General features: G+C 40.8%; 1 protein-coding gene across 1 annotated transcript; it reads left to right on the forward strand.

The window, feature by feature from the left end:
- Positions 1-268: 268 nt before the first annotated feature.
- On the forward strand, positions 269-12,743 carry fam20b (family with sequence similarity 20 member B). The gene is made up of 8 exons (NM_203880.1): positions 269-318; positions 4,283-4,750; positions 6,289-6,375; positions 7,742-7,851; positions 7,982-8,153; positions 8,242-8,433; positions 9,890-9,949; positions 10,042-12,743. Exons 2-8 carry the CDS (start codon positions 4,374-4,376, stop codon positions 10,271-10,273), a joined length of 1,230 nt encoding a protein of 409 aa, NP_989211.1. The 5' UTR covers positions 269-318; positions 4,283-4,373; the 3' UTR covers positions 10,274-12,743.
- The last annotated feature ends 276 nt before the right edge of the window (positions 12,744-13,019 follow it).

Consider the following 13,019-nt stretch of genomic DNA (forward strand, 5'->3'; position numbering starts at 1 on the left):
TTATTGTAAGCCCGCCCCTAGCCCTGGCCAATATTGGCTGGCCGTCTACTGGTAGCGTAAGACCGGACCGTAAGCGCCTATAGACTAGCCTATTTCCGGTTAAATAACGCATTTCGATTGGGTGCTAAGCTTTGGGCAGTTTTATGTGACCCAATAAGCTTCGCAAGGAATGTGCCGATGTACCCGATTGGTTCCCGGTGGCTAATGCAACCGAAGCGGATTGGCTATCTTGACAGTTCCGATGTGCGGCGCACTGTGTGCTTGTGGAGGTAGAGTGTGTGATGTTGGCAACTGGGGATCAGCAACCGTGTGTTGGAGGTGAGTATCGGTGCGGTGGAACGCACATCTGGCCGAAATGATATACAAAATTAGGGATAGACAGTATCCGGCTCTCAAACTATCGCTTAAATGCAATAATCTGCTCCTGTGAAAGGGTTCCGGTGATGGTGAGAGCTGTATTTTCCCATCAGCTGGAGGGCCGCGGATTAGCTACCCCCTGCATAAAGTGACTGATTGAACATTTCTTCCTGTTGATCAATGGCTGCTGATGTTATTGGGTAGAGCTTGGCTGCTTCTTTTCTTATCTCGCTGTGCCAAGGCTTAGCTGGTGATGTGAGGCAGGTATGCTGCGATGGGTGGCCACCGGGATTTCTCCTGGGCAACCTGCTGGGAAAGAGAATAATCTGTAATGTTGCAGGGTAGAGGGGCCAAACCTTGCGCTGGGACAGGGAGGCCATTTAGTCAGGGCCAAACCAGTGATATGGCAAAGAATTGTTACATAGGCATTGCACTATGTATATCAGGGATGTGCTGCCTGCAGCTGATGTTTAATTGCAACTCCAGCATTCCACTGACAGGCTATGGTTGTGGTTCAATAAGAACTGGAGGGTCCCAGGCTGGATATCCCCGAGAGCCAGCCTAGTTGTCATGCCTGGTGCCCTGTGACAATTTGCTTTTGCAGTGGCACACACCAGAGCAGTCTATTGGGGACAATACCATTTGTATTGTCCCCTTTCTCCTAAAGGTGCATATAGGAATCCTTTGACAGCCAGCTGGCCAGAGTAGTAATAAAATGATCAGCGCTGCTCTGCATTCCAAAGGGGCAGGAAGCAGAGAGGAGTTATTTTATATGTTTATTTATCGTGAGCCTAATCTCAGTGAGAAACAACTCTGCTCTGCTTCCCGGCCCTTCAGAATGCAGAGCAGTGCTGATAGTTTTCTTACTTTTCTTTTAAATATAAAACTCCCCCCGTTCCAGGCCTACATGTTAGAGCTTTACAGGCATAGAGACTTAGCAGTATATTGGCTAGAAGCAAAGCATTGTGAGCCTAATTATTGAGAAAGTTTTGAAAATGACCTGGTAAAGGAATGAATTCCTTCTTTTTGAGACTGATGGGTAACATTAAGGCTTGGGAAGGTCCCATTTGATAGTGAGATGTTGATATGGTGAGTTAAACTAACGAGTACATGTTGGAGAGGGAATTTTTGCTCCTTCTATATAAAAGGATATTACTCTCCCTTAATTTCCCCCTTTTCATAGTTCTATTTTATTTTCTTACTCAAGCTTTAGTGGAGCTGTGTACCATTGTCGCATTTAAGGCTTAAATTTAGGTCTCAAGACCTTTGAGAAAGGTCTGAGTATGTGACTGAACCAGTGGCCTTGTTTGTTCTGTCGCAGCCAGAGATATTATCTCTTAAACTTTCAAAGTAAGGCAAGTACTTTCTCCTGTTTCAGGAACAAGGTTTTCTGGGGATTTGGTCTCATACCTATATATCATTTATGAAAATAAAAAATATCCCCAACACTGCACTATGTTCCATAATATTACACATTGTTTTTTAATGAACCCACTCTGGCCTGAAAGATTTTGATACTAAATTAGCACGAATCCTGCCTTGGGAAGTAAAATCCTTTAAATTACACATCAGTCATCACCATAAACATACATATGTATTTTTCCTAACCGGTCCTTGGCCAGGATATTGTTGGCTGTTGTGAATGGACTGGAAAGGAAAGCAAGCATTATAGTAGGTCGCCGCATTGGGCTTATAAAGAGCATTGAGATGTTGACTGAGTAATATCATTTGCCTGGAGGTTGAAGTTATCAATTACAATTGTTAAGCAGTCACATTAAAACCTTAACAGGATGTCCCACCCAAAACTTTTGTAAAATGAAACTACAACTTTCTACATTGTTTCAAGAGTCAGAACCCAGAGAATAGACCAGGATAAAAAAAAACTGCTGTTACAAATAACTTTAAGATACTTGAAAATGCTGATTAATTTAATTGAAAAGCTACTATTTTCTTTAGTTATGAAAAAACAGAAAAGCTTTGGTGGGGGTGAGATGGATCCTCGGGTGTGTAATAAAAGGTAACTGTGCTTGCCGATAATTTCACCTAACAGTGCATGACCATCAGTGGAGTTAATGTGTGTATAGGGAGTTCCAAAGGTGCAGCAGAATTGTGGCACAGGGGTTCCCTTATCAGGTTCTGCTGTTTATATCATGGTGCAGAGGGCGGTGGGATGGAGACGCAGTAGAGAGTGTAGAATCCATGCAGATATCTGCATTTAGGTGAGACCTCTTTTTTTCTATGCTGAGGAAGTCTATGAATTGAAGTGTTAGAGCCATCTTTAATGAGAGCTGTGAGATTTAGTGAATTGAAGGGGTTGTGTCCTCTGGTTAGTTTAGTCACATTGTCACTTAGAGCTTTATGATTTGAAGGTCAATAGCATTATTATTGGTGTTTGGGGGAGTAGCAGTTGGATACTGTGGGAGACCTTACAGTACTACATATGTTATTAGTAGCAAGCCAAAGGGTAAAGGCATAGGATAAAATGTGGGACTGAGATTAAATACTGCATGCAACAGACAGATGGAGTCTGGGTGTGGGAAAATGTAAGCTTTTCATTGGTGCACAATTGGGTGCCAAATGATTACATGGGAATCTTGCCAAGCAGAGGCAGTGTGGGAATGGAAAGCTAGAAGTATCCATGTAGAGCAGAGCTTCCCAAACTGAGCAGTGGCAGGTGAGAGAGAGGCTTCATGTATATCATTTAGGGTGAGATTTCTGGGAAATGCCCATTTGCTGCCCTAGATATACCTAAACCTACCTAATATCCAGCTTGAAGCTCAGGGTAAGGTTTTGGGTAAAACTCTATTCGCTATCCTATGTAGTCTATGTAACCTCAGCTAAATGGCTGAAACACCAGTGTTTTTTTTATATCTGTAGTCTCTTATTATGAACTTGTCGGGTGGGCGGCAATGTGCAAAAACCATCAGTGTCAAAGGACTGATTTTAAAATGGAGAACAAGGTGTATGTTTAACCCCATCAGTGCCAGGGTATAAGTGTATGGTACCCTAGGAAAGCACCTACTGATTACAGGGTATACAGAACAATGAAATCATTCAGTCTTTCTGTGGTTATAGGATGATTTTTTTTACCTTTTTCAGCATGAAAACACAACCAGTATAAGGTTCTGCCACAACAATGGTCTTAGATTTACATTACCTTTTGGCATCTGCTTTTTGTGTTTGGTGCCAATTTTATTCTCCCTTTTCACTTTAATTTATCTTAATCTTCAGTGTTTTAAATAAGATATTTTATCGTTATTATATAACTGCTTCCTCCCCTGCAGGCCTTTACAGGATAAATGGATACAAATACAAAAGACATAACAGCTACATATATAGACAAACATTTAACCAGAATGAAATTCCAGTTACAATTACATATTGTTAGGAGACAATAGGGAGAGGGCCCTGTACACAGTTAATCTAAGGTAGGTTTTCCTTTTGATAGTGAAGAAAGTACATAGTATAGTGTTAGAGAAAAAAGAAACCATCTTGTTTCTTTTCTCCATCTTGTTCATATCATTTAATATTAGAGGGGTTGTGAAATACATTGTGTAAGAATGTTTCTGTTTGCTGTTGTAAAAACATTTTGGATGAGTCCGCAAACTTGTGAAAAGAGGCATGTTGGGTGTTGGTCAACTGGGCCTCTTTGCCTGTTCTGTTCTTAGAGATAACAAAGCTAACTACTGATAAGACTGTTTCAGGACTATAAGACAAACATGCTTTGGGTTATTCAATGTAGTATCAGCTCATAGACAATTCTCATTTAAGAATGTCTGGATACTGCCTTCGTACGTACGAATAAAATGTAGCTACAATCAAACTGGCCTATCCAACAGTTTTTCCTTGACAATAGATATGAGAAATATACTTAACTGTACTCTTCTTTTGTAGCATGATTAATTTACCACTTACGTTTCCACAGGTTCCTGCAGGAATCAAACAGCGCAATGCCCTGCACCTGGCACACATAGGACATCACCCTTCTTTGCTAAGAGCTTTTTATCTTGGGCATCATGAAGCTAAAGCAGCGGGTCGCTGTCTTGGCTCTGCTGCTGGTGATTTTGGTTCTCACCAAGCTTCTTTTATTGGACCGCCTGGAGACCTCTGCTGCTCAGAGGCAGGACCAGCTGTCTTTTGAGCGTATGATGTCCGGCTTACGGCTCACCATGGACTCCCGTTTGGAGCATACCCTGCAGTCCCCTTGGGAGATTGCATCCCAATGGGTCGTGCCACGGGAAGTGTATCCTGAGGATAGCCCAGAAATGGGAGCAGTATTGCATTCTATGGCAACCAAGAAAATTGTGAAAGCTGATGTTGGCTACAAAGGCACACAGCTTAAAGCTTTGCTTGTCCTGGAAGGTGGACAAAAGGTGGTATTTAAGCCCAAAAGGTAGGAGTCTAAATCATTGCTCACTTTCCTTTATGTGTGCTGTTGTGTGCATGCTTCACTGATCTCTTGCTGCTTTTGTGGAAAGGCATAATATTTTCCATTTACCTATGGCACAAGCATAACCCCAGACACCATTGCTGGGTACTGATGTGTGATAAATACACTGCTATTTGTTGTGGTGCCATGGCACACACTGTACAACAAATATTGTACACTTTAAAACTGAAACAAATGAATTGCACTGCATGGGAACCCTGTATGTAGCACCAGTTACTGATTTTTAACCCAGAGCTATTCAAACTGGAGTGTTCCATAAGAATCATTACTATAAGTAACCACAAACACTGTAGGCTGCTTACATTCACAACCCCATCCAAGTGTAAATAAACTCCTTCTATTAGTATCCCTCTGATGAGTGTGAGCTCTCTAATTTACATCATATTGTTGCTCACTACACTGTAACAAATTGAACACATTCCCATATTCTGGTTAGTTATTAACATGACAAATGTTTGTGCTTGAAACAATAGTAAATACAAATAAAAAGCAACTACTTAGATATTTTCTATAAAATCAGTAGAAATTATGCTGAAATGTTTTCTGCATATTGTATTAATTAAAGCACTAGTGGGTAATTCTTATGTTTTTACATATATATATATATATATACTCCATCCCTATAATCAGCTGTTAGCCATAAGAGACATAATGAGTTCTGCATTAACATCCTCTGGCCTCTGCCCTCCCACCCTTTGCTGTGGTACCAGCCTCGGGTACTGCTATATGAGTGCCACACCATCTTCCAAGTGCCCTCTATTGGGCTTGTCCAAGCACATGGTTAGCACAGAACACTTTATTTCTGTACTACACATGCACCATTTTATAACTGGGGTAGGGGACATCCTGAGGGCTGAATAAATAGATGACAATGTGACGCTCTGAAAACCTTAACCTGGAAGAGCTTCGGCCCAGGGTAATAAGTGACAAGAAGAACAGTGGTGGGCCCTAATAACTTGCCTACCCCCGATTATATTACCTTCTCCTTCAGCTAAATCCTATTTCTCTTCTGACAGGTCTGATATCTGACCTGAAGTAAGCTGCCAGTACCTGCAACATTTCCCAAACCTAATATTGTTCATTTAGCAACCTTACACCCCTCACTGACAGTGTTTCCCATAGCAACCACTCAAATTTGTGCTGTCATTTTATAACATTTAGGTTAATCCAAAACTGAATGCTGTGTTTGTAATGGTAAAAGTTCCCAACATCACAATTACATTCTCCTAAAGGCTCCCGTCATAGCTTCTGAGTAAAATATGGCTACCAAATAGTTGCATTTAGTTATATAATAGCTACAGGGCTAAAAATGAGCAAAGAGCTGAGTTGGCCATGCACATGTTGAAACAAGAGCTGATTATGTATATCTGAATTCCATTTAGCATGGCTTCTTTATAACTTCATTTCTGTCATTCCTATCTGTAGTTTCTGTGCTTGTAATCATGGAAAAATTCATGTAATATTTTGTTTGAATGTTTCAGATACAGCCGTGATTATATTGTGGAAGGAGAACCGTACGCTGGGTATGACAGGCATAATGCTGAAGTCACTGCTTTTCATTTAGACAGGTGGGTATGCGCAGTACTTCAACCAGTGATCAGGTTCAAACAGGTATCATAGTTACTGAGTTCCCAATCTGCTTTCCAAGCATCTGTGAGGCTGGATACCTGTCATTTATATGGTAGCAACAGCAACTGGTATACTTCCATGGGAAATGGACTTCATTTAAACAAAACAGGAAGTGTTCTTTTGTTGGCTAGAAGGACTATATTGTCAGGTACAAAAAGTTGCCTTCGGCCAAATAGAAATGTCAAGCTGCCTCGTACCTGCATACAATCAGCATATTTACAGACCCCTGAGGAGAAACTTTTGTCTATCAAAGATTCGCTGTGCCCTCTAGAACTTTTTCTTCCTTAGTATTAGTTTGCTAAGGCATTTGCTAAGGTGGCCAAACTGCACTGTCTCTTGTAGTTTAGGATATGGCAATCCCTTGTTTAAAAATTGGCAATCTGTATTTGTTCTCCAAAGAGCTGCAATCAGGGACCCTGTGGCTGTTTAAAGTGATGCCTTTTATTGCAGAGCAGTTTGAGGCACAAATACACTCCCGTTCAGTCTTTGGGGTGAGCCCCAGTGTTTTAGGCACCCCCTGTGATTAGAATTGATTCACCTTTTATTCTGGGCTGGCAGGCACAACAAAACTGCCTGGGGATTTTGTTACAGAGCACCATACGGACATCTTTTAACTGCTCCCAGGTATACCTTGCACTATCCAGGCTTAAGCTGGTGAGAACCATTGAGTCCTATGGAGGCTTAGAATAGTCAGTGACAGCCTGTCCTTGACACATTTTGAGGGGAAGTTAATCACCTTATTGTTTTCTATTTCACCCAATGTAAAGGGGAAATTAATACTATTATTGTTTTCTATTTCTCACATTTTCAAGGGGAAGTTAATGCTCTCATTGAAAATGAACACCTTTTAAATTTCACAAATTTCTCACTTGAAAAAATAGTGATTTTCAGACAAAAAAAACCCTGCCAACATTGTGACACTTAATAAATGCAAGAATGATTGTGTTTTTTTTTCGAAAAAATACAAGTCGAGTTTATATGAGTTTCAAGGCCATAAATTCTAGTTTTGATAAATCTGCACGAAAAGTATAGCAATTCTTAGGAGATTACTGCCCAGCTACTACTGGGAGCATTCAAAGATAGTGGCTTGTGATAATATTTATCCCAGACGGTACCTAATAAATTGGCACCCTTCCCCAAGTGATTTTAATTTTCCTTTTAGGTCATGTGGTTCCTATGTGTATTTTTTCATTGATAAACACTTGTCCTCACTATGCATTGTTTCAGGCATTATTGTAAAAGGCGAATGTCAGTTTCTTGTCTGTGAATATAATTCTATGCATGTTTCTTCTCCCCATACCACAGAATTCTGGGTTTCAGACGAGCTCCTTTAGTTGTTGGGCGATATGTGAATCTAATCACTGAGATTAAACCTGTAGCTACTGAGCAGCTTCTGAGCACCTTTCTAAAGCAGGGTGAGTAGTTTCTAAGCTGTTGGCCTTCCCTAAGCATGATTTTCAGCTGAAATGTGCAGCTTTATAGTAAATTTTAATAACGCTATCCATGCTACTCCTTGTTCTTATTTCTGTATCTATTCATTCCCAGGTAACAATACCTGTTTCTATGGGAAGTGCTACTACTGCCGGGAGACAGAGCCCGCCTGTGCAGAACGAGAACTGATGGAAGGTACAGTTACACTATGGCTCCCTGAAGCATGGCCCCTTCAGAAGCATCGACACCCTTGGGGAAGGACCTACCGTGAGGGAAAGTTGGCAAGGTAAGGTCTGGAGCACCACAACTAAAGAAGTCTTTTCCCCTGCACAATATTGTACAATAATCCTTTGCTTGTGTGCCTTTACTGTCAGGTGGGAATATGATGAAAGTTACTGTGATGCTGTGAAGAAGACCTCACCTTATGACTCTGGACCAAGACTCCTGGATGTTATTGATACAGCTATTTTTGATTTCTTGATTGGAAATGCAGACCGTCATCATTATGAGAGTTTTCAAGATGACGAGGGTGGCAGCATGCTAATACTACTGGACAATGCTAAGAGGTAGGTTATATGTATTATTCTGCTTGGGTAGCAGAGTCATAGCCAGTGGCATTAGCAATTCATTCACAAAGCAACAAACTTTGAAAACGTTAGTAGTGGTGAGGGGAGAGTTCTCACCAGCTAATAAAGTGCCTGTCTGATGAAGCCAGATATCCATCCAATGCACAAGAGAAATCTAAAGCGCACACCCTTGGACAAGTTCAGCAAGGTGCTATTCCTAGGGGGCCACACAAAGAAAAGCCCCCTAGTTACTAGTATCCAAAATGCAGAAAAAGGAATGCTCTTACAAAATCAAACACAACAAAGCCCTATGCAGTTCGACCACCACGTGGTCTTCATCAGGGGCACAAAACAAAATAAAAATAGGCAGAACGAGTTATTGTTATTTATAATGGCTAATTTCCGTCTATTTTGATTATGTGTGCTCTAATAATTATGACTGTTGGGTGCTCATTAGAATACTAGGCTCTAATTGCTTGACTGTAAGGTAAGCACTGCACTATTGTATTTATAATGTTTGAACTGGGATCCTGGATAAAGATGAACATATATGCATTCCATTAGACTTGGCCCAGATGCGCAGTGGGCCTAGTCAGCCCGGCGTGCAGAGAGGGAAACGAAACTGACATCACACATCATTCAGCACCGCGGGAGGATAGGGACCTCTTCCATAGCTATATAGTGTACTTCTGACTGTAACTCGTTCTGCCTATTTTTATTTTGTGCCCCTGATGAAGACCACGTGGTGGTCAAAATGCTTAGGGCTTTGTTATGTTTGATATTGAAATGTAATAAATATTTTTGATTTTTTAAGAGTGTGCATTCCTTTTTCTACATTTTAGCTATCCATCCAAAAGCTGAAATATCCCTCAGTACAGGCAAGCACACCATCTAGGGCTCAAAAGAGCAAGAGCAAGAGCAAAGGGCACATGCTTATGTTGTGGGAGCTGTCTTAATATCTATAAATCATAAAAGGTAAATATTGCACTTGCACCTAATAATGCACCTTCCTATCATGTAGGACAGAAGGTTAGTGGGCTCACCCTCATGGTCCTTCCCTGGCTTTCAGGATCTGATGCTACAAGCCCATGTTCTTTGAAAATTCTGCACAAAAAGCTTTATCCAGCAGGGAGCTGTTATACTGCTTGTTCTGCTGCCTTCAAAGCAAATCTATTCTGTAGGCCATAATCCCAAAGGGCCCCCCAATATTATATTGTCTTGTCTTGGTTGTTATAACTCCTGATCAAATTCTTTGTTCTACATGTATGCATTTTGTCAGTTTTCCTCATTTGGGTAATATATTTGTACATTCTTAAATTGTGCCAAATTAACTGTGTGCAGCCTTGTGCTTTTACACAGCCACCAGACCTTTATATGCGCACACACACACATACATACAAATACATGTTACAATGCGGATTTAATGCAAATAATAAATCTGTCCTTGTTTTTTTAGTTTCGGGAATCCATTAGTAGATGAGCGAAGTATTTTGGCTCCCCTGTACCAGTGCTGCATGTAAGGCCTAATGTTTACCTTGCTAACTGAATTCTGTCTTCTAAATGCTTTCTCCTTTGCCCCTCCCATTCACAGTTTGTTTTCTGTTGCAGTATTCGTGTTTCCACGTGGAACCGTCTTTCTCACTTGAAGCATGGCACTTTACGCTCTGCTTTATTGACTGCTACTGCTCATGACCCAATCTCTCCGGTGCTGTCAGATGCTCACCTCGATGCTTTAGAGCGCCGACTACAAAGCATATTGGCAACGGTTCAGCAATGCATAGGACAGTTTGGAGCTGATGTTGTCATGGTGGAGGACAGGATGACTTTTACCCATATGTAACTCCATTGCGGTCCCAAAGACACAGAAGGAAACTTTCCTATGCAGTTGGGTTTGTTTCTACGGTACACCTTGACTTTGGTGCTTCGAATTGACCCTCAAAGCAGCACAGTGCATCTGCAGATACTAAACCCACTGGACTGCAATTCATCTACTGCTTGAACCTCAATGAACCAACGGTAGACTGGTAGAGAAGTCTCTTCCTGCCACATTCCAGTCTTCGTCATTTGACCTTTTGCCAATGATGCTTTACAGCACTACAAAGGGACCTAATGAGCCCCTAATGGTGTGGGTATTAAACAGTTGTCAAAGAGAATGGAGAATTTATTTTCAAGTCATAATTTATTCATTGTTTTTCATTTTTAGGGGCGTCAAGCTCATTTTTAATATTTGGGTGTCAGTTTTTACATAATGCACATGATGGCTGCAAGGTAGCCCTATAACCTCTCTAGCTGAGCAGTTTGGGTGCCCTGGGCACTTCCGTGCTGTATTCTGTTGCTTCTTGTAAATTATTAGACTATTTTAATTTATGGACTAATTCAGGAAACTGATCTTAAGGGACCTGTGGGGGCACAATATATCCATTTGCACTGGCAAATCTTGATGCTGTTATTGTCTCAATATTTGGAACTGACTAAACTACTGACTCTTTTGAACGTAGTTTTGTAACATGCAAACGATACATTGCTCTTCTGCTGGCATATTAAGCCACAAAATCTTCTTTCTCCATATACTTATATAGCCCTTCAGTGTCAGAGACCCACAGCCTCGAGATTTCCCAAGGGTCACCCCGTATGTTTTTATCAATCCTGGGAAAGGTCCCCCATTATTAAGAATAGGGTGCGTGCACGTATATATATATATATACAGGGCTCTTTCAGTGCCCCAACCTAAGAAACTTCGGAATGAAAAGGTAGAAAAGGGCATTTGCCAGAGAGAATGTTTTGGCAACCTCATTAGATCAGTGGTGCCAATATTTTTTTAGCCTTCGTCAAAAGAATTCATATTTGCATCTAGGTGCCCTCCTGGCAAAATGACTGGTGACATGTATGGGGTAATGTCAAAGCAGCTGAAAAGTAACCAGTCTCAACTGCCCCTCCACAGATACATTTATTTTCTAGAAAGGAGATGAAGCTTTGGGATAATGGTATAGTGAGGCAAGTGGATGTTAGGACTGTTAGGTTTGCAGCCTCCTGCTGTTGAATTAAAGCTCCCAGCATCCACTGACAGAATATGGAGAGCTGCATAAGCAAGGCAAACTCATCTGGGTTTTTGGCTACAATTATGGTTAAGTTTCCTTTTTTCTTTTTAATTAGGCACTGGTTATCTTTTATTTTACAAGTAATATCAATCTAAAATGTATGCAGAATTCTGGTTAATAATGTGTTTATTTATAATTTTGTTGCATAAGGCCAGTTTCTTTTGTGTCTGCTTTGTTTATTTGAAAGCCAGTTCTACATTTTTAGTATTCCCTAACCTTTTCTGCAAGGTGCCATTTTGGTAATAAAACAGTGTATAAGGTAGGAATGCATCCATTCCAGTGTATGTGATGCTAATAGCTTCAGTTCAATGGCTTAGAGCAAACAACATTTTGCTTGAAAATTTCTATTCATTCTGTTAGGAGCAAGTGGGTGCATGAATGCTCTGAGCATGTCTAATTACAAGACTGTCCCCTGTATGTCGCGCAGTATTTTTTAGGCACCACCATAGCGATTATTATCACTTACCTCTTCACCAAAAATGCACCGGGTATTGTTTAGTGAGTGCCATTGCGCCATCGTCTTACCTTCCCCAAGTATCCCTTTGGTCTGGGCTGTGTGCATGCACAGTAAAAGTAAAGCTAAAACTAAGTTACCAAGCAGAACTTTTACTCTTCTGCACATGTGCACAACCCAGGGGGGAGCTAAGATCCCCAGAAAGGAAAGAAGATGGCAGCACAGTGCTCAATAGAATACTTGGCCAGGCTGATGTGTTTCTTAGCAGAGAAGCACCTGCCCAGGCTCTGAGGTAAGTGATTTGTACTGAGGGGTGCATTACAATTTGCCACACCCTTTTAGAGGATAACCTTTTCCTTGTACTTTAATTCACCAAAAGCACCAAATTCAATCTTTCTCTTGGTCCCTAATATAATTCCTATTCAGCTTGTTTTTTTTATCTTGTTTTGTAACTTTATTTCCATGCACTATCCTGCTGCTTAGCCATAGTTGCACAAAAGGAGCCAGTAGCAGAGAGAGGGAGGGCACTGTTCTTTTTAACTGCAAATATAGTTTTATAGCCAAGTTCAGTTCCTTAATGAGTCACTGATGTTATTATTTTTGCTTAGTACCTGGCCCATCCCATCATTATTCTTACCAGCCCCTGGCCAAAACTCAATGCAGGAGAATGGGTTTTTTGATAGGGAAAGCAGGAGGGATAAATATGGTGGAAGAAGAGAGAATATGATCAATAGGAAAAAATAAAAATTTAAGAAATCCAAGGTTGTTCTTGCTTTTTTTTTTTTTTTTAAGGTTTATTTTTTAATGGTCTTATATTTTCTGCCTAAAAACAATGGTATAAGTATCATTAGTGTACCAAACCTAGTTTTTTTTGGTTCGGCCGAACCCCCGAATCCATCATAAGGGATTCAGCAATCGAACCCTGCCGAAAAAAACCAAATCCTGGCTGAATACCAAACCAAATCCTACCAAACCAAATCCTGGATTCGGTGCATCCCTAGATGTGGCCTTATTGTCTGACATAAAGAGGGTAG

This window comes from Xenopus tropicalis, chromosome 4 (assembly GCF_000004195.4).
Source record: "Xenopus tropicalis strain Nigerian chromosome 4, UCB_Xtro_10.0, whole genome shotgun sequence".
Classification (NCBI taxonomy): Eukaryota; Metazoa; Chordata; class Amphibia; order Anura; family Pipidae; genus Xenopus; species Xenopus tropicalis.